This window comes from Phyllostomus discolor, chromosome 1 (genome assembly GCF_004126475.2).
Source record: "Phyllostomus discolor isolate MPI-MPIP mPhyDis1 chromosome 1, mPhyDis1.pri.v3, whole genome shotgun sequence".
In the NCBI taxonomy this organism is placed as follows: Eukaryota; Metazoa; Chordata; class Mammalia; order Chiroptera; family Phyllostomidae; genus Phyllostomus; species Phyllostomus discolor.
Genome location: NC_040903.2, coordinates 182,531,460 through 182,556,144, shown reverse-complemented (window position 1 = coordinate 182,556,144; position 24,685 = coordinate 182,531,460). Strand labels below are relative to the sequence as shown.

General features: G+C 35.6%; 1 protein-coding gene across 10 annotated transcripts in view; it reads right to left on the bottom strand.

Annotated features, from left to right (window-relative positions):
- KTN1 (kinectin 1) overlaps positions 1–24,685 on the bottom strand; it is a 110,785-nt gene that overhangs the window by 37,866 nt on the left and 48,234 nt on the right. For all 10 annotated transcript variants that reach the window (XM_028508270.2, XM_036010285.1, XM_036010280.1 and 7 more), the window contains exons 8-20: positions 21,964–22,070; positions 18,419–18,551; positions 16,684–16,771; positions 13,969–14,135; positions 11,178–11,246; positions 9,807–9,844; positions 9,018–9,108; positions 8,585–8,653; positions 8,019–8,056; positions 7,784–7,865; positions 6,760–6,828; positions 1,163–1,197; positions 658–748 (exon numbers count right to left, since the gene is read on the bottom strand). In XM_028508270.2, coding sequence (XP_028364071.1) covers positions 658–748; positions 1,163–1,197; positions 6,760–6,828; positions 7,784–7,865; positions 8,019–8,056; positions 8,585–8,653; positions 9,018–9,108; positions 9,807–9,844; positions 11,178–11,246; positions 13,969–14,135; positions 16,684–16,771; positions 18,419–18,551; positions 21,964–22,070 — 1,077 coding nt within the window. The remainder of the gene's footprint in view (positions 1–657; positions 749–1,162; positions 1,198–6,759; positions 6,829–7,783; positions 7,866–8,018; positions 8,057–8,584; positions 8,654–9,017; positions 9,109–9,806; positions 9,845–11,177; positions 11,247–13,968; positions 14,136–16,683; positions 16,772–18,418; positions 18,552–21,963; positions 22,071–24,685) is intronic.

Below are 24,685 nucleotides of genomic sequence, written 5' to 3'. Positions count from 1 at the left end.
AAGACATATAAGCAGAACATACTTTAATTTTCTGAGAAAAAATAGCTATTTCAAAATAAACAAGCTTCTTGTTTTCCTTTAGCCAACTCTCTCTCTCTGGAAGGCCCAAAAAAATCTCACTTCTTCTATCAGTCTACAATCCTGTAACTTCTAGAGCTAACTGAATAGATTTTTAATTCAATTATCCCCACAAATATGTCTACTTATGTTTCCACAATCTTAACAACCACAAAGCACTCCACTTGTCACACTAAACTCAAAATCATCTTTTTAAATTATTTCTTCCAGCACCCTATCTATCCTATTCAAGTCAGTTAATGATAATCATAAAAGAGAACTGCAGTATCTCCCTTCTCTGGCCTCTAATGCTATTTCATGAACTTATAAAGTCTGCTAGTTATCACTGATTATAATTTGAACATGGGTGGAAGTAGGGAAGCAAATTTTACAAACCATAACAACAGTATCTACATCATTAAAGCAGTGAATGCTATAATCAATTATGCATTTTTGTATTTCTAATAAAATCTTAAATCTAATGAAAAAAATATCATAAAATGTGGGTAACTCATATGCAGCTTAAAAGCTGTGGGAAAAATCTTACACAAAGTACAGTAAAATCCCTTCACAAGAAAAACAAATCTAAAAGTGTTTTACATTCAGTTCCTCTTCTTTAGTGGCCACCTGAATAAGTCCAGTTTCGAGTAATTCTTCCACAGTCTTCAACTTCTCATCTTTTTCTTGAATGCTGTAATTATAAATTTAAAACATACATATGAACTATTTTATAAGGGAAATGAATAACACCATTCTTAAATATTTTACATGGACTAACTTCTGCGTCCATCATTCCTTACAATACTTAATTCTAGAAACATTTCTGAGGATCACTGACTATAGTCTAAGGATACTTCTTTACCAATAAGTAAAATGTGTTCAAGTAATGCATGTTTACATGCTAACCTAAACAATAACTGTCACACACTACACCCACAAACCTAATACAATCCCAAATCAAATCGTTACAAAGCATGCCACTCTTGTCCATTATGAAGGACAAAAGAATTTTAAGAATCTAGATTAATCCAGTTAATAATTCTGTTATCTCAAATTTGGTAAAAGTGAGTCATTAAAATATAAAAAGAAAGTTATAAACTCTTACCATTTTTCCATTTGTTCCACGACATTTTTACTAGGCTAAAATAAAAATCACCAAAAAGAGTTTAGTTTACCAACTCTGCATTGGGTAAAACTACTTTAGAAATAGAATTTTATGAAAATTGTTTAGTTTTAAATAAATCCAATATTTAGGAAAATGACCCATATTTGAAGACTGCTAATAATTAAAGAATAAATTTACCAAACTTAAAACAGAAGAGAAGCAGCTACACAAGAGGAAATGATGAAGAACCAAATGGGCTAGTATGTTATGAATCACTACAAAAAAAAAATCTTAAGGATAAGAAGAGAATTTGTCTGAACTCCTTTACATTAATAAATTCAGTTCTTCAAATATAAAAAAATAAAAAGTTCTAAGGTCTTGAAGGCCAGGAAATGCTTTGTTCTTTCTTTGTATAAGTAGATTTTTTAACTTTTAAAACTAAGGTACATTTGTATAGGCAAACGCGTAGATGTTATATGACCACCACCCAGGCCAATATTTAAAACTGATTATAAATTTCAGATGCAACACATGAACACATCCTCCTTGTAAAGAATTAAAACACAACATGTAAGTTGATCCCTGCAACTGGCCCCTCCTGCCATCCCCCCATACACACACAAGTCCCCATGGTCATCACTTATCGTGTGTCCAAAAGCAGGGCTTCCCCTCAGTATCCCTAGGCCTTCAGGCAGCTAATCACCCTGACAAAACAGGTTGAGGGTCTTTTTCCTGAAACACTGTCTGGCACCCATCCCTACCTGCTCTCTCCTAGTTTTACTAGTTTCTCAATTTTTTTCCAATGTTATTACAACCATTTTTAACATACACTATTATTTTTTCCATTTTAAATCCAAATCCTAAAATGCATCCACTTTTCTTCTACACCCTAGGTTATGCTCTCAGCTTTAGTAATCTCAGCTAAGACAACACCCCAATTCTTCTCCCTGCCTCTAGTCCATAACGATTATTTTGTGAGGTATACCAGAAGAATTTCCAAACAGTAAAAATTTTTCCTACCATCAGAAAGGAGACAGGAGCTTTCAAGAGTACATTTAATCAGGTTTATAAACTGTGAAAAATAAATCATGCAATAAGTTAACAAATCTTTAATGAAGATGGTTTTTGCCCATCTTTATTTCTGATGAATACCATCTCACATAAAAGACAACACAAAATTTGTAACTACATATAGTGATGGATGCTAACTACACTTATAGTGATCATTTCACAATATTCAAAAATATCAAATCATTATGCTGTGCACCTGAAACTAATATGTCAATTAAAGCTCAATTTTAAAAAAAGACAACACTATTAAGGCCAAGCTAACCGTTTAGATGTATCCTACTTTGAGTCCTACATACTATGCCCCTACATAAATTCAAACACTGCATTGTCATAAGAGTAGTACTCTACCTAAAATGCTAGACGAAACACATTCATTCCTGCAGCACCCTTCTTCAGTGCCATACTTGCACACTAAATCAAGTTCATAGTCCTTACACAACAAAGTTCATGATTAGGCCCTAGTGACTTTCTACTCCTTACACCTCATACTCTGCACTTCTACAGTATGCTCTCAATATATACTTTTCTCATATACTACCACAACATTTAACACTATATCCCCTCAGCCTGGATTGCCTCTTAGCTGTTTGACAAATTCAAAGCCATTTTTCAAAATCAGTTTTAGCTGTCTCTTCTCTGCCCACTTTCACCCTCACTCCCTTTCAAACAGAATTCATTATGTCTTCCTCCTAACCTATACACACAGTTCAAGAATTTTATTTCTCACACTGTTCTGTGCTATATATATATATATATATTCCCACACTAAACCATATTCTTGAGGACTGGAACCAAGTCTCATTCATCTCTGTAGCCTCAGCATGCAGCACAGTTCCTAACATACTCAATTAGTAAATATTTAATAAAGTGACAGTTCCTTCAATGAGGTCACAGTTTAACAAGTATTCTTGGTTAACTGCTCATTCAGTATTCAAACCACAAAACTGACCCAGTTTAGCATCTATCCAATATTTTTACTTTATACATTATTTTAAATCCAACCCAATTTTTCTCCCTAGAAGATTTTCAAAACTACATCTTATATAATAATGAATTCTTCTGCAATAAAATACAACAAGAAAGCAGGGCAAAGAGAAAAAAACTTCCTGTCCCCATAGTTTTATTACTTAATAATCTTAATCAATAAATTTTTTTAAAGATTTTATTTATTTTTAGAGAGAGGGCAAAGGGAGGGAGAGAGAGAGGAAGGGAAACATCAATGTGTGGTTGCTTCTCACACATCCCCACTGGGGATCTGGCCCACAACCCAGGCATATGCCCTGACTGGAAATCAAACCTGTGACCCTTTGGTTCACAGGTTGGCGCTCAATCCACTGAGCCACACCAGCCAGGGCTTAATCACTGAATCTTAACAATCTAATAGAATAAGAATAAAAAGTTGCCCTGGCTGGTGTGGCCCAGTGGAATGAACACCATCCTGCGCACCAAAAGGTCTCCAGTTTGATTCCTAGTCAGAGCACACACCTGGGCTGTGGGCCAGGTCTCTGGTTGGGGGCATTATGAAACGCAACCAACTGATGTTTCTCCCATACATCGATGGTTCTCACCCTCTCTTTCTCCCTCCCTTCTCTCTGAAAATAAATAAATTAAAAAAAAAAAAAAAAAAGAATAAAAAGCCATGCTGCTCCTTTGCTAAAGTCAAGATGCTGAAAAACAAAAGGACTCCATGTCCTACCCACTTCTCTAGGCCCAGCTGGCTGAACTGTGAGCTTCCAGAGGGAAGGGCTGGGGCTGAGTGTCCCTGAGGCACTGGGCACACAGTGGGTGCTCAATAAACACAGTGGGTGAACCAAAAACTAAAAAGGACACCTAAGAACCCCCACCCCAAGAAAGTTTTATTTTATTCAGAATAAATGAGATTTCTAAAACTAATCTATTTGCATCATCTATCCACAGGCTGACATCCCAAATGGAGCTTTCTCTTCTTTAGTGCATCAACAGGTTGCCTTACCCGGTATTTGCTGCCTTTCTGCTTCCTACAGCTCAAGAAACAACAACCTGGCATCACTGTTGGTTTCTGCTTCAGTAAACTTAATCTCTTGCTCCAGGATATAAATCCATGGGGCAAAAGAACTAAACTTTTTTTAGTCCTTTTGTCCTGTAGTCCTTCATAACTGAACTGTTCATTTCTCAACTGTCACTTGGAATTCTGACTACTGGGTAGCAAAGGGTTAAAGAAAGGTAGAAATGGAAAAAAATGAAAATTACACTAATCTTTATCTTTTCTTTCATTACCACAGCAATAAAAATGACCAGAGAAAAGGTCCTAGAGATGGTTCTTGGTCTGCCAAGATGAGATAGGTAAGTCAGAACTACAACCAAAAGTCACATGATTATTACAATTTTTAAAAAAGCGCTTTCACAACAAGAGAAAAAAATCTAATTACCAAAGAGCTTAACTTAGTACCACAAAGTCAGTTCCATTCTTATCAAATATTTTTTAAGCAAAAACAAACAAAAAAAACCCCAAATGACTATGACATTTTGTTCTATCTACTATTTATAAAACTTCATAAAACTTATCCATTAAAAAATCAATCTCATGCTAAATGTTGTTATTTTAACAATATTTAAAAGCACACAAAAACCTCACAGTAAATAAAAGGCTAAGAAAGAAATTAGAGGAGCTTAAAAATATTCATTTTTTTATTATTAACTGCTACATGTGATAGTTTACATAAGACACTAGAATAGCAAGTTTTAGGGCATCATATTACCTAATTTTAGGAAAAAGAAAAATTTAAAGCTAATGGTTTTACTCTCCTCTAATGATGGAGAATACCATTTTTGGTACAGAACAAAAGTTAAAATGTTTTTTTAAAATTCAGTAGGGGTTACCAGCACCTCTACAACTGGAATTTTAGGATACAGAAATTTCTAGGCATTTGCTTCTATCTTCCATGAACTTAATTTTAGAAAGTATGAACTTTATATATTAAAATACGTGTTCCAGAATCCCTGATAACCAACTTACAAAAAATACATTCTGCTTTTCTGGGTAAGAATTAACACAACAGAAAAGCACCTATCATGTTTAATCTAATCCAAGTCATTGATGTTGCATCTGACAACTGGTATTTAGGTAGTACTCAAAATTTAAAAGGCTGCCAACTAAACTGAAACTAGAGACTGTAAGGCACAACCAGACTTCAGAGATGGATGATAAATTAAGTAGTAGAACTAAATGGTAATTGAAAACAAAACAGAATAAAGATTAAGTTAAAGAAGTAGAAAAGAGCATACAATTGAAATATCATATCGCTTATAAACTATACCACAACAAAGTGAGATAAGATTAAGATTTAAAGTAAGATTTAACACCATTTTAGGATTATAGAGGCATGAAGTCATATGCCTGCACTAAATATCATCTGTTCAGAATTTTCTCACCTACTACCTTTAGTTTGCAAGGGTAAAGAAATACAAAGTAATAAAGATTAAGCAAAGCACTTAATATCAACTGAAGCGGGGGAGAAAAATAAGTGGATTACTTGACAAGTAAACAGATGTTAACAAAATACTTCCACAGTATTTGGCACTGCTACTTATACTATTCAATACCTGCATAAATGTGAATTTTAAAATAAAAAAGCACACACTATGAAGAGAGAGCTATTGTTTGCAATAACTTACATTTCAGCTTCTAATAAAAGTACATTCTAAAAAGTTAATGGTATTACAAACACATGCAAAGCTTCTATTTTAATGTGTCAAGAATTTTTAGAATATTTTTAAAACCTGAAATTTGAAGAGTTGTACAGAAGAAGAATATGAAGGCGAGTCTTAGAAACAGGCATAAATTAAATATGGCCTGGGGCTCTAGTTCAGGTAGCCATGCTTATTCAGGGTACTAGAGTTCTGATGGCTTACTTTAAACACAGAAAAAAGTATTCTGGTGATAGGGGCTGGAAATGAGATGGAAAAAATAAATATTCTAAGGGAAAGATATTAAGCTTTAAGATATCTGCTATCTGCAAAGCACTAGCTTAAGCACATAAATTTGCCCATTTAAATCTACCAAGTTTACAATATAAATAAAATGTGAAAGACTTGGGGCAAGAGGTTTCAGAAAGGTTAAGCAGTTTGATCAATGTCACTCTGCTTAAAGTGCTGGGTTAGGTTTCAAATCCATTCTCTTTTTTAAGAAACCATTCTGCCTCAGACAAAGTCAGGCTCCAAGTCCAAAGACTTTTATCCTGAGAGCCAAGTATATCAAAATCACTTTAAAAATTCTATTTATGCATCCTTTTACACTTTTCTTTCTTTGGGGGGGGGGGGGGGGCGATGCTGATAAACATAACAGCAATAACTTCCTCTCAGGAAGAAAAATTATATTTTACTTAATTTAGCTACTTGATAAGCACAGAAACAATACAAATGCAATTAAAAAACATATCTATACTTAAGCAAAATTTCTCAAAATGAATGAGTTGGTTACTATTTAAGAAGCAGCAGACCTTATAATACATTGGACATTCTACTTTGTAACTCATGAAGAGCCTTACCTGTTCAGAAATAAGAGTCTGTAGCTTCTGAACTTCTAATTGTAATGCTTTGTTTTGGTCACTTAAAATCTGGGAGACAGAATCTCAAATTACTGTTTTATTAAGAAAATGTTAACAAAGCAATCATCTGAATGGGTTCTTGAAAAATCAAGTCCATGTTATTAAGTACTAATAAAGAGACTGATAAATTACATACTGATGTACATAAGAACGCAATATCTCACACAGCTCCATTTCTCAGTTTCAATGAATACTAGTGTAAAGTACATGTCCAATAATCTCTAAAACCACAATTTCTACTGAGCCCCCTAATTCAGTCATGTGGTTTATCCCAAAATGGCGCTGAAACTGTTTTCACGTGTATTTCAAAGAGTTGAACAGTTTGTGCCAATGGAATTTGGGAAACCCTGCTTTCATTAAGTGAATACTTAGGGGTGTCTAACCCGCAGCCTGTGGCTGCATGCAGCTCAGGATGGCTGTGAACATGGCCCAATACAAAATTGCAAATTTACTTAAAACATTATGAGATTTTTTTGTGTGATTATATGTCACAATGTAGTTAACGCGTGGCCCAAGACAATTCTTATTCTTCCAGCGTGGCACATAGACGCCAAAAGGTTAGATACCCCTGACTGGATTCCTATTAAATAAAAGCAAAAAAAAAAAAAAAAGGAAATCCTACTACATACGGAGATGCATCCTGGCAATCAGAATGCTCTATAAGCACTCAAGCTAGTTAACCATGAACCAGAAACTAGCACCACACCAACAATGGAGGCAGATGAAACCATCACAAACCACCAACTGAAACTGAAAACTGTGAGAAAAGGCTATGGCAAAGCAAGTTTCAAAAGTCTATTTAAGAGACAAGATAATCTAGGCAAAAAGTGTACAAAATTCACTACTTGTATAAGCCACCAAAAGGAACTACAGAAATACTGCTTCAGTAGTTCTAGATTCACTTCAACTGAAAACTATTACAAGGGTCTTCAAAAAAGCTGAGTTGACAAGCTTAATCACACACCTTAAATTCTTCCATTTTGTTTGAAATTTCACATTGTAGCTGCTCTTCAAGCAAACTTATTTTATCATCCTTAACGTGAATGCTATGGGGGAAAAAAATCAATTGAAATACTTCATATATTCAGAAAATTCACATAAATTATGCACACAACTATCAGCTATAAGCAGAAATATTTTCTGTAATTACATTGGATATAAACACAGAACAGCCCCATGGACAACAATACATTACTCACCTTTTTTGCATTTTCTCCAGTTCATGTGCTGCAGCAGCCTGTGTTTAGAATGAGATGAGAATTATATCATTTCTCAGAAAACACTCTAAACTGTTCTTTTACTTATTTTTACATATTAAAACATTACATTTTCATATATGTGGACTAAAGTTAAAGCAGTATCATACATTGCTGTAATATTTTTGGCTGTCCAATATTTTGTACTTCTCAGTGACAAACTTTTATCCTAATAAAAAGAAACATCCTTTTTAAATTAAATGGCAAAAGGCCAAAACATATCAGCACAGTAAGAGTGCTATCACTGTTCCTCAGGTATCTCAACAGTGGTCAATTCACTGCATCAAATGTTGACTTCAACGTGAAAATACTTAACATCTAAGTGGGTCGTGAGAGTCGTGGTCAAACAGAAGAGGATTTCAACAACATACCATGCAGCCGGACATGAGTAGCCAGTACCCTTATTCACTATCTACAGAGTATAATGAGGGCTTGCAATACCAATAATAAATATAAGTATAAATGAACTGAAAACCTGAGGAAAATGCTGAAAAGCAATAAAGATCTACCTGTTCATTTGCCCGGGCCTGTAATTTCTGCACTTCAGCTTTTAATAAAAAATTCATATTTTGTATATCCTAGAACAAGAAGGAAAAATGGAATTAGAAATATTTAATATAACTGACTTTGAAGTTGTAAATCTCTTTTCTATTTAAGCAAAAGCCTCAAAGTCTCTAATTACAATTTCTTAAATTAGAAAGAGAAACCATCAGTATCTGTTGTTTAGCACATTTCCCCAATTATTATAAATTAGATTATATGAGAAAAACCCTTTAAACTTTTCCTCTTAGATGGCTAAAAAGGATTATGTAATTTAGAAAAACACTTTTCAAATGAATTCTGGAGTATTTTCCCATTCTTCACAGACACATATATTGGTTACAAGATCAGGGTAATTCAATGCCTGTAAAATACTGCAGCCATTTATAATAATTACTATACCTTAAGTTCCTCCTCTTTACTTGTTAAATGATCATGTTCATTTGCTAAGGAATCTTCAGTCTGCTTTATCTGCTTATCCTTTTCTGCAATCCTTTAACCAGAAACACGTTTGTACATTCAATAAACATTTAGAAGTCAAATCACAAAACAAAGGGTTAAAAAAAGCCTTAAACATAATCATCCTCACTTTAGTAGTTTCTCAGTAAATGTACATTCCATTTTTCAGCTCCTTTGTTTAGGAATGACTCATATGCATTACTACAGCTCCCTAAAATACCTATCCCTATTTTAAAACTTTAGATCAAAGGATTATTTTTTTTAAACTACAAACATGACATTGTCATGTCAAACATCATTTGACATGACAATGTCAAAACTGTATTTTAGGCCTTTGAACTCAATTACATAATACAAAAAACACCCAGAACTTTGTTTTGGGCACCACCATACAATTAAGATACAGAGTACCTACAACTACTTATTAGACACAAAAATAATTTACTTCCACTGATTTCAAATCACAATTACCTTTCTCACATAACTGCTCAAGCCCACATGAAAAAAAAATTTCCCCAACTTTTTTTACAAGGAAGACATAAAAACACCTTTCCAGGAAATAAATCATTAGGGGGGAATTGGGGTAGCAGGGAGTAAAAGTTGTTCAAAATCTACTTGAGAGTGTTTTCTGAACAAGATACAATATCAAATTAATCCTAAGTGTTGAATCTAACAGGTATCTGTTCATGGTGACTAAGCAATTGTAAAAGAAATGTAGAAAGGCAGGCTTACACTTTATGTAATTCTTCTGCTAGAACTGAAGCAGAGGTCTAAGAAAGAAAAACAGGTGTCAAAATAAAAGCATGTAAGACAAAGTTTACAAGTTGTACAGTAATCATAACAGAATTAAAACTTAATGTATATAAAATTTTTAAGGTAGCCATCTAGCCTATGATGAGTGTGCAATAAATAGTAGCTATTATTTTGAAGGCAAATGTGATCACAACAACCAACAAAGGAACAAAACAGGAAAAACAGCCACAATTGTTTTTCATCTCTGTGCTTCTGTTCCTAACTAACAATTTCGAATAATGAAATGATACAATTCATGATTAAGGTAAGAACTAAATATTTTGGCATTATCTATGCTCATTTTTACTTTTTAAAAGGTACTGACAGCATCCTGTAAGAATTGAATTCCCAATAAATTTTCTAGAGCTACCTTTTAACTAGTAACTTAAGGCTTCGATCCAATTTGAATTGATAATTTACATATATATATAAACATCCATAAACACACAAACATCCTTTCCTATGCTAAATAATTCTCCCCAATTAATTTTAAACTATAGTTTCTACAAGGAAAGCAATTGGAAAAGAAAATATTTTCTATCTCAAAATTTTGACACTTCAAACTTGCCTGCCTAAAGTATAAGTTTAAAATGTTAAAATTACTTTTTACACAGAAAGGTGACTTGTAGCCTAAGCTAATACTTTTTCTACAACCAATTTTTAGAATGATAAAGTTGAAGAATTAAAATTCACAGTTATGTGTATTACGGAAACAAGTACTTAGGAATCTTTTCAATTTTTTCCAGAATGTTCTATGATTTATATTCTAAAGACTATACCTATATCTACCTACCTATCATGTTCCATAAAAATGCTGCCAAAGAAAAACAGGTCTTGTAATGCCACTTGCAAAATTTTGGAAGGTTTCCCCACTCACTATACTGAAACATAAATCTTAAAATGACCCTTTTGCATATGTAACATGAGAGTCATGGTTAACATACTGCTACACCCCGAGGGCATATGAAATTTGCCCTATGGCTAGTCAATATTAAAGAGCACTTCTAACACATAAAATACTACCTTGACACCATCTGACCACTTCCTCCTATTTAATGACAGAATTGTGGACATTTTTTCTTCCTAAACAAAAACTCTCTAACCCACCTCTCAATTAGCTGGATTTGAATTGTTTTCCCTCAACACTATATATAATTATCAGAATGTTCGGCACTCAGGATTATCAATGTTAATTCACTGACTAGTCTCCTGATTACTAGTCCAGTACTCAGAACTCAATAGGCACTGAGATGATTAGTTACACAGCTAGGAAGCTATCAGTAATGATAAGCAGTAAGAAAGCACCATTACCTGGGCTGCTATCTGGGAATGGAATTGTTGAATTTGAGCTTTCAAAGCTTCATTCTGTTCCAAAATATCCTTTCACAAATAGGAACCAAAAAGGAGAGGGAGAAAAGTGTACTGTTAATAAATATACCAATACACATGAACTAAGGTACATACATGTGTTTATCTTTAAAAAGACATTCTTTGATTCTAAAAGACATCATGTTATTTTTTTGAAAATTATGTTATAATTCTACTATGATTGTCCCAATTTTTCCTCCTTTGCCCCCCTCCACGCAGCACCCCCAACTCCCTCAGGCAATCCCCACACCACAGTTATGTCCATGGGCCATGCATATAGGTTCTTTGGCTACTCCATTTCCTATAACTGTACTTTACATCCACATGGCTATTCTGTAACTACCTATTTGCATGTTTTAATGCCCTTTCACCCACTTTCCCACATCTCCTTCCCATGTGGCAACCATCAAAACATTCTCCATATCCATGATTCTGTCTCTGTTCTTAGTTGCTCAGTTTGTTTTTTAGATTCAGTTGTTGACAGATACATGTTTATTGCCATTTTATTGTTCCTAGTTTTGATCTTCTTTTTCTTAAATAAGTTCCTTTCATATAATAATGGTTTTGTGATGGTGAACTCCTTTAGTTTTTTCTCGTCTGTAAAACTCTTTATCTGCCCTTCAATTCTAAATGATATCTTTGCTGGATACAGCAATCTTGGCTGTAGGTCTCTGCTTTTCACAACTTCAAATATTTCTTGCCAGTCCCTTCTAACCTGCAAAGTTTCTTTTGAGAAATCAGCTGACAGTCTTATAGGCACTCCTCTGTAGGTAACTAACTGCTTTTCTCTTGCTGCTTTTAAGATTCTCTTTAACGACTGGGATTTTAATTATGATGTGTCTTGGAGTGGGCCTCTTTACAGTCATCTTGTTTGAGACTCTGTGATTCCTGGACTTGCATGTCTATTTCCTTCACCAAATCAGGGAAGTTTTCTTTCATTATTTTTTCAAATAGATTTCCAATTTCTTGCTCTTTCTCTTCTCCTGCTGGCACCCCTATGAGGCAAATGTTGGACTTAAAGTTGTCCCAAAAGCTGCTTACTCTATCCTTGTTTTATTGAATTCATTTTTTTTCTTGTAATTCTGATTGCTTGCTTTTTGCTTCCTTATATTCCAAATCGCTGATTTGAGTCTCAGCTTCATCTGTTGGCAGATCAATGGGAGGGATTTACCCAGGCCAGTCAGTTGCAAGGACTGGCTATGACCACTGACCACAAATCTCCACCCTCCATGAAGGATTAGCTGTGCACAGGCAGGGTGGTGGTGCTCTGATGTGGTCTGTAACTGTCCACTGGGTGTGCTGGCCCTGAGGTTTCCCTGGTGGTACAGGCCAAGGTCCACCCCCACCTGTGTTATGCCTGGAGCCACCATGCCTGAGCTATAAAACAATCTGAGATGGGTGCTACTTGTGCTGGGCTTGGAGATTCCCAGGTGAAGCCAAGCCGAACTAGGCTTGCTGCTGCTAGTGCCAGTTTGGGGCCATTCACCAAGAGGTACAAGTGCTGGGGGCTCACTGTGGATGGCTGTGGATTTAAGAGGATTTAGGAAATTGTGAAGTATGAGCCAAGACCAGCCATTCACGTAGAAAAGTCTCTGTTAACTGCTTGGGTGGGCCCATAAATTGGGTGGAAGGGAGCCTCAAGGGATCTCCAAGGTGGGGCAAACAGTGTTAGCCAGGTTGATAGAGGCTCAGATATGGCACCTGCCTGGTGGTTCTTTGGCTCCTTGGGCAAAGAGCTCCCCCCTTAATGCCAGGCACTCTGGTTCCTCCATGCATGCCACTGGTACTTTTCAAGCTGCTAACCCAGTGCTAGAGTTCAGAGGGAGTGAATCTGAGTAAGTCCTTCTGTCAGTTCTTTAAAAGCAACATGCTTAGGACTCCAGAAGTTTCTTCCACCGACTCAATCCCTGCTGGGTTTTGCAGGCAGAAGTTATGGGGATTTCTCTTCCTGGCACTGGAATCCTAGGCTGGGGGTTTTGGTGTGAGACTAGGACTCCTCACTCCTGAGACATCCCTCCCAAATTTTTATCCACCATACATGGGTGTGGAACCACCAAGTTCTGTGTCTCCAAACCTCCTACCTCTCTGGATGGATATGATTTCTTTAATTCTGCAGTTGTCAGACTTCTATTCAGCTTGATTTCTGAGTGATGGTTGTTGCATATTTCAGTTGCAATTCTAATGTGGTTGTACAAGGAGGACAGCCATATTTACCTATGCTATCATCTTGACCAGAAGTCAAGCATCATTTTAAAACATCAGTAATTAGGCATTCTTTTTGGAGAGTTAATTTGTAAAGTAGAAAATAAGAATGTGTTGTGCTAATTCCTAATCCAATACAAAAAGCCTAAGACTGTGGTTAAGAACAGCTTCAGCCCTGGCTAGCATAGCTCAGTGGATTGAGCGCGGGCTGGGAACCAAAGTGTCCCAGGTTCGATTCCCAGCCAGGGTGCATTCCTGGGTTGCAGGCCATAACCCCCAGCAACCGCACATTCATGTTTCTCTCTCTCTCTATCTCCCTCCCTTCCCTCTCTAAAAATAAATAAATATTTTTTTTAAAAAAAAGAACAGCTTCAAGTACATATTCAAACATACTATATCATGTCAACTGCTCAAAGATTAATTTAAATTATTCATCACCACTCCAGAATTAAGGTAGAGTCTCCTCTCTCTTCTACATAGGTACATCCCACAACTGCCCACCTTTATTTTTTGAAAGAGAAAAATTAGATACCTGAACTTGTATTTGTAGAGACTCTTCTTTGTTCACCCATTTTTGCTCTGATTCCATTAACTGCATTAGTCTTTGCTCCAGTTGTTGTTTTGATACCAAGGTGTCTGTGAGCTTACTATGCAGACTCTGTACTTCACTTTCTTTGGCCACAAATTTACTCTGTAAATCTGTAACAAAGCATTGCATTTTACAAAGGTCTCTTCCTTTCCTGGTTACTGATACTCTTTAGTATAGGCATTATCTCCTCTAGAAAACCCTCCTGAATCTCTCCTCTGCTCTCTCCCTCCTGCATATAGCTCCCCTGAACAGCTTGTGCTTACTTCTAATCACAGTACCTACCACATGGTACTAATTCAGCTCCTGTCCCAGCTTTCTGAAATCAGAAACTGCCCTTTCTGAATGCAGAGCTGGGACCAAGGCTTGAAACACAGTACATATTTAATAATGTGTTAACTGAATAGTATGTGGATGTTTAAAACTGTTACACCATTTCTTGAAAGTATTCTTTATTTTCCAATGACAGTTTAGTGAGTACTTTAAGTGAATTTCTTATAAATTATTTGTACTCTATCTAGAAAATAGAGAAAGATGCTGAAAGTTCACAAACATCCTGGTATAAGACGAAGTAAAACTTTTCTGTATGCTTCTCGTCTTAATGATAACCTGAAAACAAGAAAGAGAGGGAGGTGGAGAAAGAGAAAAAAGAGAGAGAGAACACAAAGTATTTATGCAATCGGAAATAAATACAACTCCCAATCACAAGAAATTAAGACAAAATGAAGAGATTATCACTGACTTGGCAGAGATGAGGAAAGGGAAGTGTTCCAGAATCCTAGAAAGACTCAGGAAATTGAGATACAAGGCACTATGAGAGCTGCCTCCTGGCCTGGTAACACAATCAAGTCCGAAACAGAGAGGGGGAATGACAGGGACAGAACATGGAGGACTACCACCAAGGATAGAGAGGCAAACAGAGGGAAGAGGAGAAAATGTGTGTATATATTAGATATGTTTTAAGAAAAGTAAGATGTTTCTTCCATAAGACACTAATACCAGAATGAAACACAATTCATTAAAGAGCTCCTGAAAATTAAACTAACAGTAATGTCCAGGTTTAGAACTCAGAAGACTATTTTCTTTCCAAGACCACTGTAAATTAAATCTGTAAGGAAGATTATTTCCAACCCAGAACTCTACATCCAGTCAAAGCATGAAATTGAAAAGAAAAACATTTTCAGATATACAAAGTCTCAGCAAATACACATCAAGGCATACTCTTTGAAGCCACTAAAAAGTATGCTATTAAATGAGGGGGAGTAGCAAAAAAGATGGCAGTGACACGGGATCCAGGAAACAGCAGAGAGAGACAGAAGGAAGTCTGAGGACGACAGCTATGAAGCAAACCTAGGAAGTAATGAGCACTCAAACAGGAAGACTGTGGACTCCAGAGGGATATCTGCAGGAAAAACTAAGAGGTCCTCCAGCATCTAACATGTTCAGAGGCTAGGGGAGGGCAAAACGTTAAAGGGAGTTTCACCATAGGTAAAAATTTAAATGATAAAAAGAGATCAAGCAACTTAAAAACATAAAGCAATAATTAGCTCCAGAAAATTTAAAAAACATTGTTCAAGAAAAGAATTGCCGTTTTAATTTTTATGTTGGCTCAGCATTGAGTAGAGTCATGATATAAATGATGAATAATGACATAATCAAAAAGTATGCATGACAATATCAGGAGTATGGGGGAGAAAACGGGGGAATAGTGTGAGGGTATTAAGCCCTCATTTTCTGTGACAGAAAGTTAACAGATGCCTATTGAAAGATAGCAGTGAAAGTACAAATAATATGCATATTTAGAAATATGACACAAAACACTAAAAGCAAAAGTAACTGCTTCTAGTCAGAGTGAGGTTTTACTGTTCATAGTTATATAGTTTGTAATTATAATTCTTTTGGAAAAATTCATGTGTGCTTTATTGATAAATATAAAATATTGTCTTTAAAATTAAACTAATGTATCTTAACATAAACTTTACATATAAGGAAAAAGGCCTTCCATATCTTGAGTATGTAATGGGAAATAAATACTTAAGGGAGGAAAAAAAAAAAAAAAAAAAAACAGAGGAAACCAAAGGTCTAAAGAGCCAAATTCTATGTGACCTACCCTATTGTTTAAAACTTTATTAGCTCACCGCCTCTTTCATAAGAGAAAGGGAGTAGTGGAAACACAGTAACACACACAATACAAGCTCCATTATCTCACAGATGGAGTCATCAAATTAAGAGTAAATTATAAAAGTTAGTGTTTAAGTAGTAGGTAGTTTTAAGTCAACTACTTGGAATAGCAACGCACTTGCTGTTTTTCTCTTCACAATATAGGAAGTGACTCCTTCCTTAGAAATAAAAAACAAATGAAGAGTTGACCAGGGAACCAAAGAGAGTAAGTAACTACAGAAAGGACACTTGCACGGCTAGGCTCCCATTACTCTATTGTGGACTATAATTTCTCTGCAACTTAATGCTTCACACAAAGCTATTCAAGTTCTCATTTTTAAAACCCTACAAAATATTAAAGAAAAAAAGGTACTCTGAAAATGTAAAAACTATTTTTATTGAGCTGTAACCAAAATGCAAAATTATATTTTCTCCATGGAAAGGGGAGGAAATATTACCTGGAATTACATACTAAATTTACATAAATACCTTTCCCCTTACCTTGCTGTGTTGCCTCATGTTCTGCTGTTCTCTTCCTGATATAACTCTGGACTTCTTCCCACCTTCTCTCAGCTTCTTGCAGTTGAACCTGAAGAATGGATAAATCAGCACAAACACAGAATTGCAATTATTTTTTTAAAAAGTATCCTCTATCTTTACTGTTGTATCATAAAACTGCTTATTCCAATAATTACTCTCCTACACTCTAACAAGACAGGCAGATGTGCCTAGCCTGATAGCATGCACAGATACTACCAGCCACAGCCATTCTACCCCAATAGACAGGGTTTACAGATTGGAAATTATTTCAGAAATAATATTTGTGCTGGTGGATCAATATACCTACTACTATGTATATACCTGATCCACTTAGCTATGATCTGTTTTCCATTAATCTTCCATCAGCTGATTAGGTTTTCAAAGGTGGGATGGTATCTTTATTGCTAAATTTCAGTAGGTACCCATAATTTATCATTTGAGGTATAGCAGAACACACTTTATTCTTTAATGTCGTTATCTACTTATCTAGAGAACAAACTTTCATATTTAAAAATGCCAGTGGTGAACACACCTGCAAAACAAGTATTAAATGAAAGAAAGGACCATTACATCAGTCTCCCACAGGGATCCAAGAAAACAAAAACTACACTATTTTCTACATTTTGTTTATTCCCAAAGGCCTTTTAATCCCTACTATTCTGCAACAAGTATCAAGGTATGCCTGCATCAAATACCCAGGTAGGAAATTAAATGAAATGTATACAAATTAAACTATACACTCAACAAATTCTGTCCCCAGTAAAAGGAGGAAATGACCATTCTATCCATCATTCTACTCAATGTACATATGCTATGAAGTTTTTGTAACTGACTTTATAGAAGGGTGGTAGACTAGGGGAAGGAAGGGAGAGGGAGGGAGAGACGGGCAGACAGACAGACATCAATGTGAGAAACATCAATTGGATCCCTCTCGTACACACCCCAACCAGTGATCCAACCCACAACCTAGATGATATGTGCCCTGACCAAGAATCAAACCTGCAGCCTTTTGGTGTACAGGATGATGCTCCAACCTAGTGAGCTACCCAGCTAGGGCTACATATGCTATAAAGTTTACGAGAAATGAATCTATTCCTCTTTCAGTCAGCCACACCAAACCTATGCATCTCTTCTCAGTATGAGCTTATCCCCTTATCAAGTGCCTGAAGATAAATTCTGGTGTCTTAAGGAAATTGTGTGTGATTTTTGTATACTATGGTTCAAGGAAAAGCTATTGGAGCATTCCTTGGTCTTATGCTCGGGCAAGAAAATAAAAATCTATTCTAATGCTGAAGAAAAGTGGGTTTTACTGAACTTAACTAAAAAATCCAAGTTATGGATAAGTGATGTTGAAGATCATTTTAACTACATGATCTTTGCCTTACATAGGTGGACCCTAACCTCTACATATGAGATGAAATTCCACTTTTTACACCTGTCAATCAGCTAATTTCATTTTCCCTATCTTTAAACAGTCTTTAACTTCAAACTTAAGCCTTAATATAAGGCTTAAACTTAAACTTAATTCTTAATGTAAGAAAATTCAATTCTTACATTAGTGCACACACTTCTATATAGGCAGACAAGTCCCATTAAGTCTCAAACTACATTTCTAAAACCTATGTAAACATTTAGATCATTTAATTGAGTATTTATATTATTTATGAAATGGTAAATAAAGGTGGACATATATCACCTTCAGCTGAGTAACTGCTTGCTCAGCATTCTTCTTTTGGACTTCCTCTTGCTGCAGTTTTCCGGTTTTCTCAGTCAGCTCATTCACCAATCTAGCATAATCCTGGCGCAGTTTATTTAGTTCAGCAGACTGCCTGCAAATAGTATCTGGATTAGGAACCTTCCATTACTACAAACCCACAAAAAGTAACATATTTTATATTAGTGTTGCTGAGACAGTAATTCCACTTACAGCCAACTGAAAAGGCTGTGACTACTAAAAGTCTGTTTGAGTGTACCTTCAGAATAATTCTGAAGATAATTACAAAAATTCTAAAATCACTATAATTAAGAAAATGAATGACCACATTCATACTCATAAGCAGAATCAGCAGTGTCACCCTCAAACTGATGTTCTAAAAATCTATGAAAATCAACCAGTTAGTATTTAGTCTGTGGAAGCAAGTCTTCTCTAGTGCACTACTTCTCAAAGTACATACAACCCAGAGCCATATAACTATCAAAGGAATATCTTTTCTTTTCCTCCTTTTTACTGAATTTATTGGGGTGACACTGGTTAACAAAATTATAGAGGTTTCAGGTTCACCACTCCATAACACATCACCTGTACACTGCATTGTGTGTTCACCATCACAAGTCAAGTCTTCCATGACCATTTATCCCCACACACACCCTCTTCCACCTTCCACCACACTCCCCCTACCCTAGCAGCAATCAGCACACTGTTGTCCTTGTCCATGAGTTTTTCCTTTCTGCTCAATCCCTACCCCAGAACCACACCCCCCGACAGCTGTCAGCCTGCTCTCTCTCTATGGATCTGTTTGGTTTGTTAGTTCATTTTGTTCATTAGATTCCACTTGAGTGAAATCATGGTACTTATCTTTCTCTGACTGGCTTATTTCATTTAGCACAATGCTCTCGAGGTCTATCCATGCTGTTCCAAAAGGTAAGATTTCCTTCCTTTTTACCTCCCAGTAGTATTCCATTGTGTAAATATCCATTTACACAATATCCATTTACACAATGGAATACTACTGGACATCTCATCTACTTATCTACTGATGGACATGTGGGCAATAATGCTGCCGTGAACACAGGAGTGCATGTATTCTTTTGCATTAGTATTCCAGGTTTTTTCAGATAAACTCCCAGAAGCCGAATCACTCAGTTGTAAGGCAGATCCATTTCTAATTTTCTGAGGCAACTCCATACTGCTTTCACAAGGGCTGCACCAATCTACATTTCCACCAACATCGCACAAAGATTCCCCTTTCCCCACATCCTCACCAGCATTTTTTGTAGATTTATTGATAAAAGCCATTCTGATAGGTGTGAAGTGACATCTCATTGTAGTTTTAATTTGCATTTCTCTGGCGATTAATGATATTAAGCATATTTTCATGTCAAGTCATCTGTATGTCCTCTTTGAAGAAGTGTCTATTCAGATCCTTTGCCCATTTCTTAATTAGATTGTTTTTTCATTGTTGAGGTTTATTTTTTTTTATTTTATTTATTTATTTTTGGAGAGGGGAAGGAAGGGAGGTAGAGAGGGAGAGAAACATCAATGTGTGGTTACTTCTCACATGCCCTCTATGGGGGACCTGGCCAGCAACCGGCATGTGCCCTAGACTGGGAATCGAACCAGCAGGTTCAGAGACCAGCACTCAATCCACTGAGCCACACCAGCAAGGGCTGCCGCTGAGTTTTATAAATTCTTTATAAATTTTGGATATTAATCCCTCATCACGTATCTCAGCAAATATGTTCTCCCATTCAATGGGTTGCCTTTCATTTTCTTGATGATTTCCTTTGCTGTACAAGAACTTTTAGTTTGATACAGTCCCATATCAAACTAAACTAAATGAACTATAGTTCATCTTTTTCTTTTGGTTGCTTTGCCTGAAGTGACATATGAGAAAAAATACCGCTACAAGAAATGTCTGAGATTTTACTGCCTATGTTTTCTTCTAGGATTTTTATGGTTTCCAGTCTAAGATTTAAGCCTTTAATCCATTATGAGTTTATTCTTGTGTATGGTGCCAAGGGTGTCCAACCTTTTCGTATCTCTGGGCCATACTGGAAGAAGAGTTATCTTGGGCCACACATTAAATATACAAACACTAATGACAACTGATGAGCAAAAAAAAGGTTTTAAGAAAATTTACGATTTTGTATTGGGCCACAGTCATAGCCATCCTGGGCTGCATGTAGCTCACGGGCCACAGGTTGGACACCCATGGTAAACAGTGGCCTAGTTTCACTTTTTTACATGTATCTGTCCAATTTTTCTAACACCGTTTATTGACTAGACTATCTTTACCCCATTGTATGTTTTTGCCTCCTTTGTCAAATATTAATTGACTGTAAAGGTGTGGGTTTACTTCTGGGCTCTCTAGTCTGTTTCACTGATCTGTGTGTCTGTTTTTATGTCAGCACCATGCTATTTTGATTACTATGGCCTTGTAGTATAGTTTGATATCAAGAAGCATGATTCCTCCACCTTTGTTCTTCTTTCTTCAGATTGCTGTGAATATTCGAAGTCTTTTGTGGTTCCATATAAATTTTTAGAATATTTGTCCTAGTTCTGTGAAATATGCCATTGTTTTCTTGATAGGAATTGTGTTGGATCTATAGGTTGCTTTGGGTAGTATGGACATTTTATTGATGTTAATTCTTCCTATCCATGAACAGAGTGCATGTTTCCACTTATTTGTATCTTCTTCCATTTCTTTCTTCAATGTGTTATAATTTCCCAAGTACAGGTCTTGTTTTTAGTTTCCCTTTCTAATAGTTCATTATTGATGTATACAAATACAACTGATTTCTGGGTATTTATTTTGTATCCTGCTACTTTATTGAATTCATTTATCAGCAATTTCAGTTAGGTCCAAGGAGGAGGTGAGTATAGCTTCCACCTACTCTGCCACCAGAGATCTTGGATCTCTCCAGGAATGCGTCTTAATGTGTACATCCCTGGACTTCACCTCAGAGCCACTGAATCATAATCTTTTAGGAACAGGACTTAAGAATATGCTTTTTAAACTAACATGCTAGATGCTCTTCAGAATAATCAAATTTGAAAACTACTGTTAAAGGGGATAGGTGATTTTAAACTTGTAAATTCAGTCTCATAAATTTGTAAACTATTCCGCCCTGGCTGGCGTAGCTCAGTGGATTGAGCGTGGGCTGGGAACCAAAGTGTCCCAGGTTCAATTCCCAGCCAGGGTACATGCCTGGGTTGCAGGCCATAACCCCCAGCAACCGCACATTGATGTTTCTCTCTCTTTCTCCCTCCCTTCCCTCTCTAAAAATAAATAAATAAAATTAAAAAAAAATTTGTAAACTATTCAACTGGTGGTACAGTATTTATCATATAGTTCAGCTAATGAGGTTCTTTATACAGCCAGAGAATTGGTTTTGAAAATTAACTCATTTTAGAAACAAATGTGAAAAATGAAAGTCTAACCAATTACTATCAAAGGTCATTTTGATGATAAAAGAAAATACTCTGCCATTCAATTAAAACTAAAGCATTTGGAAACATACTTGCTTTCTAGTTGGTTTGTAGTGTTGCTGACAGCATCTCTCAATATGCCATTTTCCTGCTTCAAATGAGCTATCTCTGCTTCCATCTGCTCATGGACTTGCTGGAACTAAAATTATTTCACAAACATAAGATTTAGAAAACAATGACTACCAAAGCTAATGTTTAAAAGACACTTTATTATGATAAGAATGTAAAAGCATCAAGAGAATGAAGTTTGCATGATTCTTAAATATAAACAAATTTAAAAGATGAATTATTTTGATAATGATGGATGCAATCAAATACCAGCTGTCAGAATTCAAGAATGCAAGTCGATGCTAGCTGCTATCATATTTGAAATGCAAAATAAATAGAGATGTTGTTTCAGAGCTAATAATTTAGAATTTCTTTCCTACCCAATATACTCATATAGAATTAAGCCTATGTTGATCTTATGTCAGTTTTATATAAGCATATTTTAAAAGATTTCAGTAATCAGGTTTTAAAGTTTAAATTATGTTCAATACATTTATAGAAAATTACAAATTGAGCTATAACCAAATAGATGGCAAATTCATTACACAAAAATCTTTTTGCTGAAAAATTCTGGCGTCTAATTTTTTACTTCAGAATTAGAGAATCAAAAAATAAAGAATATTGAATCTTTTACCTCTATAAGGGTATGTCTTACTTTAATATGTGAAATAATCTTAATTTGTAATAAACCTATTCAATTAAGAGAAATTAAAGTATATGTTTCTATTTCTCAGAGAACTTATCATATGTAATCTGCCATATTTTTTCGGACTATAAGACGCACTCCCCCAACCCCCATTTGAGAGGAATGGTTGTTAATGCTGCTGTTGAATTCTGTTTACATTTATGTTGGTGAAATATTATGTTATTAAATATTGTACCACATTTTTTGCTCAAATTTTTTTCCCTATTTTCCTCCTCTAAAACCTAGGCGCGTCTTATAGTCCAAAAATACAGTACATATTATGGCCTCTATAGGCAATCAAGTAAAAAAAAAAAAAATGATGAATCACTTCAATACCTTTCACCCTCAATTAAAGATATTGCTACAAGTACCTGGCTAATTTTCAAATGAATAATAAGTAGGAATTAAGAAGAAAATATCACTTGAGGTTGGAAAAATCAGTTCTTTGATAACTTGATTTATGGGAAAAAAACATTTCAAATTACTGGGGGTTGGGAAAATGGAGGACTGGGTCAAAAGAAAGCACAAAAACAGCAGTGGATGGGTAAAACCCTGACAATAGTCATTCACTTCTTTTTTTACTATTAGTGTAATTCCATGGAAAACATTTGGACATTGACAGCAGTGAAGAATTTGAAATTTTTCAGCAGACTAGCAATGAGATCAAAATAGTATTTTACAAACATAAATCTGGTACTAACCATGTTGGAATAGAAAGGAGAGACCTGTTAAGGTGCTATAATTATGTTAGTATGAAATAATAAACTAATATCTAAGAATTAAATGTAAGAGTAGCCATATATAAATTATCTTTGAGATTTCAGAATAAATTATAGACTGGGTAAAGGAAAGAAAAGTCAAAGGATTGAAGTATAATAATAATAGTGCCTCAAAATATTAGAAAATAAAAACAACCTGAACAAAAGCCAAGAGAATGATTTTCGACATTTGTTAAATTTGAAGTGATAACAAGAGTTTCCAAAGTGAAACATCAGCCAGCAATGGAAGTAATTTCAAAAAATTTCCTGGTCCAGAAAGTTCAATTAGGGGGAGTATCATAAGCCCCTTTAACAAACAGACCCAAACTATATTTTCCAAAGACCTACCTGTCAGTAATAAAGAGAACATTTAATCTCAAAAAAAGAAAGAAAAAGACAAAAATCACTGGGCTAGACCCACTGATTATGAAACTGTAATTATGAAAATGAATGATACAGAGAAAAGACAGATAGTAAGAACTAAACCTTCTGAAATGCTAGAAAACAGATGAAAGAAGAACAGAACCAAAACCTTATGAGTCATCCTTCATTATCACTTCTCTCTTCCACTCTTCCACTCTATCACCAAGCCCTATCTACTACCTCTTTTTGAATCACTCAAAATCATCTTCTCATTGTCAACATCTGATTTCAGGCCTTTATTCTCTTGGATTCCTGCAAAGGCCTTCCAAACAGTCTATCCTTTGTTCCATTCCCCACAGTGCTACCAGCGTAATAATTTAAAATACTAATATAACCACACTGCTACGTTGCTTAAATTTCACTGGCTCCCCTGTGCTCAGTTATGCAAGGCCCTTTACAACAGTACCTCTATTTACTTCTCTAGATCTTCTCTTCTACACTGCAGCCCTGATTCTCAAATACTACAAGTCTTACTGTATTTCTAACAAATTGCAATCTCTAAACAACCTATATTAGAAACACTTCAAGTGCAGTCATTAAAAAGCTCAATCCTGGGCCCCAAAATAGACCCAATGAACCATCATTTCTAAGGAGAGGACTAAGGAATCCCACCAACTAAAAACCTCTTGTACCCAGTGCCCACTCTTTCCTGACAATACCTGTTTCAAAAGATTCAACATAGTCTGTGTATCATTTCTAACAAGTCTTCCCTATCAATCCTTCTCTTTCTCATCTCCCATCTGCACTGTTCCAAAGTACCCAATGCTTACACCACTATTATAATGATTTACTCGTCAGCGTCCAGCCTCCCCACCTAGAAAAGCCGTATACTTAAGAAGG